Source organism: Stegastes partitus, unplaced genomic scaffold (assembly GCF_000690725.1).
Source record: "Stegastes partitus isolate 25-593 unplaced genomic scaffold, Stegastes_partitus-1.0.2 Scaffold1452, whole genome shotgun sequence".
NCBI lineage: Eukaryota > Metazoa > Chordata > Actinopteri > Pomacentridae > Stegastes > Stegastes partitus.
In genome coordinates this window covers 194,738-201,895 of record NW_007579183.1, presented here as the reverse complement: position 1 = coordinate 201,895, position 7,158 = coordinate 194,738, and the positions used below count along the sequence as shown (strand labels likewise).

General features: G+C 49.2%; 1 protein-coding gene across 1 annotated transcript in view; it reads right to left on the bottom strand.

Annotated features, from left to right (window-relative positions):
• The window catches only part of med27 (mediator complex subunit 27), a 14,774-nt gene extending 7,937 nt beyond the window's left edge, over nt 1-6,837 (bottom strand). The window contains exons 1-7 of the mRNA XM_008299728.1: nt 6,613-6,837; nt 5,902-6,046; nt 5,596-5,726; nt 5,377-5,470; nt 5,101-5,208; nt 4,982-5,023; nt 4,830-4,907 (exon numbers count right to left, since the gene is read on the bottom strand). Coding sequence (XP_008297950.1) covers nt 4,830-4,907; nt 4,982-5,023; nt 5,101-5,208; nt 5,377-5,470; nt 5,596-5,726; nt 5,902-6,046; nt 6,613-6,815 — 801 coding nt within the window. The 5' untranslated portion in view covers nt 6,816-6,837. The remainder of the gene's footprint in view (nt 1-4,829; nt 4,908-4,981; nt 5,024-5,100; nt 5,209-5,376; nt 5,471-5,595; nt 5,727-5,901; nt 6,047-6,612) is intronic.
• Nucleotides 6,838-7,158: the final 321 nt, after the last annotated feature.

Sequence of the window (7,158 nt, the reverse complement as noted above, 5' to 3'; positions counted from 1 at the left end):
AGGGCAGAAGGTGTTGATGACGTTTCTAGAAGCTCCATGAATGTCTGAGGATGAACCAGGATACTGGCTGACCAGATGAAGAAGAGGAACATTCCAGCAGGAGAACATCCAGAGAACAACATCACCAAGAGCTTCTACACCAGAACCAAGTGGAACCAGGAAATGGACAGTGTGAGTCCTGGTCTGAGTCCACCAGAAGCCCTTTGAGGTGTTTTCCAGAGAAAGGTGGAGCAGCACAACCTCTCAGCAAAGAGCAGAACTTAGTGGAGTCTGGTCTCCTTCATCAGAACATGTGAGCAGAACTTAGTGGACCAGAGATGGACTCACTTTAGTTTTGTGGAGGTGTTTCAGAACTCTACCTGCACGTTTGTTCAGCATTTCAGTTTCTGTTTTTCTTGGTTTGTTTCAGGTCACTGATTGACAGCTGATGCCCTAGTAAACCCTCAGGTGTTAATGACCACCTGGTCTCCATGACAACCGCACAATGAGCAGCTGGTTCGCATGGCAGCTAGCTGAGCCTGTTAAGATGTGGGAGTGGACCTTTGGTTCTGTCTGACCATCCACCATGTCTGTCCCCCACCTGCTCGTCTTCGTCCTCCTCGTCCTCCTGCCGCCAGCTCGCTGTCAGACCATCAGCCAGTTTGACGTGTGTCGGTCTCTGCGCAGCTCGGAGGCGGGGCCAGGCTGGGAATTCTACGCCTGTCAGCCGCCGCCCACCAACATGAAGGAGGTGATGCAGATCAGAGTGGACCCCCCTGGGATCACCTGTGGAAACCCACCTGAGAGATTCTGCACACTGGTCAGTCTGAGACACAGAGACACACCTGAACTCTCCTGAACACACCTAAACACTCCTGAAGACACTATAACACACACCTGCACACACCTGAACTCACCTGAAACAAAAAGACTGGAAGCTGCTGCTGCCAGAGAGGACAGCAAACACCTCTGAATCCTTGGTGAAGGACAAATTGTCGTTAGTGATTTTCAACACATTTGCAGAACAAACCTGCTGCCCCGAACCTGAACCCGAACTCGAACCCGAACCCGAACCCGAACCCGAACCCTGCTACCTGCGTTCACTCTGTCAGTCTGAGGTTCGGCTGTTCCCAGCTGCTAAACACTGAACTCCGTCCTCTGAACTGACTCTCAGTGGCCTCAACTCATTTTTCGAACCAAACAGTCTTTTGGCCAAACCATAAACGCTGTTCAGGTGCCTAGACTCAATTTGCAAGACTCATCTGCTCTTTTTTGATAAACCTTAAACACACTCTCAATCACAGAACACGTCTCACACCGTGACACACTCGTGTTGCCGACCTGTGAACCTGGCAGTGTGTCTCCGTGGTGAACATGCTGCTGCTGGCTGTGTGATGACCACAACACGCTGTGCTGTTGAACACGATGACTGGGTTTCAGGTGATAGAAAAGTCTGGGGTTTTGCGAACGTAGTTGGATTTGAGAAAATGGGTGGCGGGTTCAAGAAATGTGTTTTAGCAATTGGGAAAAACTCTAAGTAGTTCAAGTTGAAAGAAAAAAGTGGATTTTATTAATGGAAAATAATTTACAGTGCAGTGATGTAAAGGTGAAGGAAAAGTATTTCTGCCTGTCAGTAAACAGAACAAAACTACGAGAAGGCAAAGATCTCCTGTCAGTGACCTCCTGCCGGGCCCTGAGCCGCAAGTTGGACACCACAGAGTTCTGCTGTCAGTCTAATTGTTCCTTTGGGAAACTGAATTATTGATAAATGTGACTGCTGCAACGGAGTAAAACCTATGTGTTCATCTGTGAGTCGACACATAACTAGTGCCGAGTAGTAATAATAACAACAAGAGCAACAACAATAATAATAATACAATTTGTTTGAGTACAAGCTCCTTTGTGACACCCAACGACACTTTTCAGAACAAATACAGTAAGTATCAAATTACAGGAAAAAAAACACACAAGTAAATAAAGTACGAAGATAACAAGTGAGGGTGAAAACAGACGAAGCAGCAGCGCTCAGGTGGGATGAGCCGTCCTGAACAGGTGAGCTTTGAATTTGGCTGTAAACAGGGTGAATGAATCAACGTTCCTGAGTTCCAGGGCCAATGGCGGTGAGACGGCCGGAGGGGACGGACAAATGGAGAGAGGAGGAGGATCTGAGGGAGCAAGAGGGAGTATGGACGTGGACAAGGTCAGACCAGGAGGGGCGAGGTGGTGAATGGCCTTGAAAGTAGTTAGCAGGATCTTGAAGTCAGTACGAGATGTTCTGGGGAGCCAGTGGAGCCGATGAAGAGCAGGAGTGATGTGGTGGATGGAGGGGGTTCTGGAGATGATATGGGCAGCTGAATTCTGGACTGGTTGGAGCTTGTGGAGGGACTTGTGAGGGAGACCAAAGAGAAGGGAGCTACCGTAGTCAAGGCGGGACGTGACAAGGCCGTGGACAAGGACAGCAGTGGTGTGGGTAGTGAGGGAGGGGCGGAGGTGGTTAATGTTTCATAGGTGGTCCTAAGCAGACCGGCTGACGTTACTGGTATGAGATCTAAAAGAAAGAGTGCCGCCGTCGAGGATGACACCAGGCTCTTCACCTGTGGGGAGACGGTGGAGTTGTTAGTTTTGTATAGTGTTGATTTGGTGCCGATGAGGAGAACCTTGGTTTTGTCACTGTTTAATTGGAGAAGATTTGAGTTGAACCAGGTTTTAACTTCTGTAATGCAGTCAGTGAGGGGGGGAGGTGGGAGAGTGTAGAGCGTAGCAGTGCAAATGAATGCCATATGTACAGAACATATTGCCAAGGGAAAGAGGTAGATGATGAAGAGGAGGAGCCCCAGGACACACCTGTAGTGACAGAGGAAGGGTTGGATCCATACAATTTGAGCTGAATGAACTGAGTGCGACCTGAGAGGTGGGATTTGAGCCAGTCTAGTGGAGTGTGAGTGATGCCAATGGAAGATAATCTGTTCACGAGGGTGGTGTGAGAAATAGTGTCAAAGGCCACACTCAGGTCAAGGAGGATGAGGATGGTGGGAGTCCAGTCAGCTGCCATTAAAAGGCCGTTGGTCATGTTTGTCAGTGCTGTTTCTGTGCGATGGAGGGAGCGGAAACCAGACTGGAGTGGTTCTACAGGTTATTGTGAGACAGACGAGAGTGAAGTGGGGTGGCAACTGTTTTCAAGAATTTTGGAGATGAAGGACGCATTAGAAACAGGACGGACGGTACTGAGGTTGGATGGGTCGGCACCAGATTTTTCCAATATTGGGGTAATTGCAGTGGTTTTGAAGGAACAGTTCCAGTGGTGAGAGAGGAATGGATGATGGGACCAGAGAGGGGGAGGCTTTGACCAGGACTGGGGGGAGGGGGTCCAGCTGACAGGTGGATGGTTTGGACTGACAGATAAGGTCTGAAATTTCAGAGGGGGTGGGAAGCTGAAAGGTGGAAAAAGAGTGAGTGGCTGAGTGGGATTCGGATGAGATGGAGAGAGTGGAGTTCTGACCAAGATGCTGGTGGATCTTCTGGTTTTTCTCAACAAAAAAAGGACATAAGGGAGTTACAAAAGGCAGTAGAGTAGAGGTGGGGCAGCAGAGAGTCCAGGGGTTGGATGAGTTTGATAAATAGTGAGAACAAGACTTGGTGTTACCTTCATGTAAATAGATTAGACCAGAGCAGTAGAGCGATGAATGATGGAGTCCTTATAATGTAGGATACGGCTTTTGTCCGTTTCTCTGTGAATGGTGAGACCAGTTTTGTTGTAAAGCCGCTCAAGTTGCTGACCTCTGGCTTTCATGAGACGAAGATCATACGAGCACCAGGGTGTGGAGGTGGAGAAGGAGACAGACCTGGTTTTTAGGGGAGCAAGAGAGTTGAGGATATATTGAAGTTTAGTGTTAAAGTGTAGGACCAACTCATCAGGGGTGGATAAGCTGTGAATGTCCAGGAACAGGTCAATGCTGGAAGTAAGAGCGTCAGGGTTGATGTCCTTAAAATTACAGAATGAAATGAGACGTGGGAGCTTAGTGGTGGAGAGAGTGAGCGTGACATCGAATGAGAGAAGAAAGTGAGCAGTTATCGGGAGTTCATCAGCTCTACAACCAAGAGGGATAACACCAGAGCAGCAGATTAGATCCAGGATAGGTCTTTTTGAGTAAGGGGAACGTTGACATGCTGCTGAAAATCTGGCGGGAGCCACGGTGGATGTATCTCTGGGAAGGCAGGAAGGTGATGTCCGGGTGGAGGTGTAGTACAGCCGGCAGAGGCCCACACAGGTGGTGGTGGAGTTGGAGGGGCTGGGCTGCCGAGTACTGGAGCAGACCCACTACAGGTATGTGGACAGGCGACGGGAAAAGCCAGACACAGACGGACCAGGTGGATGTCCTGCCAGCCCACATCGTGGACAAAACCTCAGGAAACGTAGACATCCAGGAGAATACGCCAGGAGAGGCTGGATAGCCGGGACAGGGCAGCTAGGCTAATACCAGCCAAACACACCCACATGGTAGTGTCAGAAGCTCTGCAGAGGTAGAGGAGGAATAACCCCCAAGTGAGAACAACTGCAAAGTCAGTTTGGTTGTAAGACCGTAAAACAAGTCTTTAAAAGTTACGTTGCTGAAGAACAGAACCAACAGAACCATGATCCAAAGCGGTGCCGCTCATTATCGTGTCCTACAGATACGAGCTTTAATGCTGAAGTCAGTTTGCTGCTGTGGCTGATGTTGATGGAAATAAATATGAAGCAGCTTTGACACTGTCTGTAGCCAGCAGGAGACACATGAACTAAGGCAGACAGGAGCTCATAGAGNGAGACAGAGAGATAGAAATGATTGATTAGTTATTGATCAGTGTCTCACCATGAAGGACCGCACCACCACATCAGGCATCTGTGGCAGCTGGTAGTGAAGCAGGGCGGTGGTAGCATGGTCCGTTACCTAGCAACAACACAACCAATCATAGAGCTGCACATAAAGCCCAGGTATTTGAAGTGAAGACAGGTGGGTCTTACCTTCTGGAAAACTTGGTACTGAGACTTGGTCCAAATGTCCAGCTGCAGGGACAGACAGACAGGTTACCATGGAAACAGGCAGACAGGGATCACTGGTTACCTTTCAGGTGACTTCTCACCTTTCCGTCCTCGTTGTAAACATTTTCACTGAATCCTCGAACAACGGTTCTGTCAATGAACAGCGAACGCATCACAACAATTGCCTTCAGCACCTTCCCCAGGGTCACCTGACAGGGAGGAAGCGAGGCAGACACATGTTACCTGGCGTAAGCACACCTGTACAGTGTTACCTGTCTGAGCTCACCTGTACAGCGTTACCTGGCGTAAACACACCTGTACAGCGTTACCTGGCGTAAACACACCTGTATAGTGTGTATCATACTGAGTGATTGTACCAGCAGCACAGCCGATGTCCCGTTGGGTCGGAATAGTTCTATGGTCATATCAGGAAACATCCGGCCGATCCGAGAGATGACGTCATCTACGTACCTGTACACAGAGAATGCAGTATTACTGAAACAGGTACCACAGCACTACAGTAGTAAGTTGTGTGTGTAGTACTGCAGTACTGTATGGTCGCCTGAAGCACTGCAGTAGCATGTAGTAGTACTCACTGAGGAGGAAGGACCAAAGTACTGGGTTGGACTTTGGGTCGTCTCTTAGCTGAAGCTCCCATCTGATTGGCTGATCGTTTGAGTGACTGCTGGTTCAACAAACTGGAGGCCAAACCAGCATGATACTGCAACTGCACAGACACACATGTATCGTCCCATTTTAATTCTACAGAACTGTAGTGTTTGTTCTGAAGGTTTCCAGGTGAACTGCAGGCAGTGTTTCCACAGAACACGCTGGAAATAAAACGGATCAGTAAAAGAACCACGGCTGGGCTCAGATACATTCAGCACAGTGAAACCTGGTACCTTGTTGGACCATTTGTAGGCCTGCAGCAGCTGAGAGTAAAGAGGAGTTTTATCCTGAACCGGATCCAGACTGAGCAGACCGCTGTTATGGAGGGGGTGAGACTCTGAGGGACGACCAACCAGCCCGCTGAGACGCTCCAGCTCACTGAGGGGGACAGGTGAGACAGACCGGGGGGGGGGAGGGGGGACAACAGGTGAGACAGACAAACTGTACAGTTCCTGTAACAAACTGCCAATTTTAATGACAGCTGCTCATCAGCAACACCTGGCAGGTAACACAGGTCTGCTGGATTCACATTGATCCACTGACTGTGCTGATCAATAACCAAATCAGCTGAAGAACCAAAGGCTCCACGTGTATGCGATGGTTGGGTTCTACTGCGCAGAAAGGATCAGTCGTTAAAAGATGGTTCTCTCAAAGTCTGTCAAAGTTTTCATTGAATTAAATGCCACTGATCTCTCCAGTCTTCCACCAAATGCCACTGACCATTCTACTCATTTATACAGATTTTCATGTATTCACTTGTTTTACGTCCACACAGACCTCACACTACGGAGGGACGCCTTAGCTGTTAGCTGATAGTATGATCTGTGGGAGTGAACAGGACTGAATACTGTCCAAACAGAAATCTGACTCGTCTGGTTCGGCAACAAGCCGCTGTGTGTCTAAATCGGCAGAAATGTGAACGGAGTCTGGTGCGGGGGACCCACTTGAGGTCTCTGTTGACCGCCTGCAGGTTGTCCTGGAACTCAGCTATGAACTGCTTCTCTCGGCCCTCCAGTGTCTCCCGGTTCTTCATTCCATCCTTCAGGGACTCGAACACGCGGCTCACGCTGGAGCGCAGGGCCTGGATGCCGCTGATGGCGTGGGAGAAGGCGTCCAGGTTCACCCCGACGTTCACCACGTCCGCCATCTTCTCTTCTGTTTGTCTGTAGCTGCTGGCGCGCAGAGATGACGTCACAGGACTCAGAGACGTGTAAAAGAAGAGACGTGTAAAAAAATTACATTTTTAATTAAAATAGTCATTCATGATTATAATAATAGTAATGGGGGAGGAGGGGTGAAGAGAGGGGGCAGAGAGATAGAGAGAGGAAGGGGGAGNACCAATGATCTAACCTGAAGATACCTCGCTGACCCCAGATCCTGCTTCTAGTCCAGGCCCCTGGCAGACAAAAAAACAACAACCGACCAAGTTGCAGGACTTGATAGACTCGCTGATGTCACCATGTCAGTCTGTAAACATTTACACGTACTGC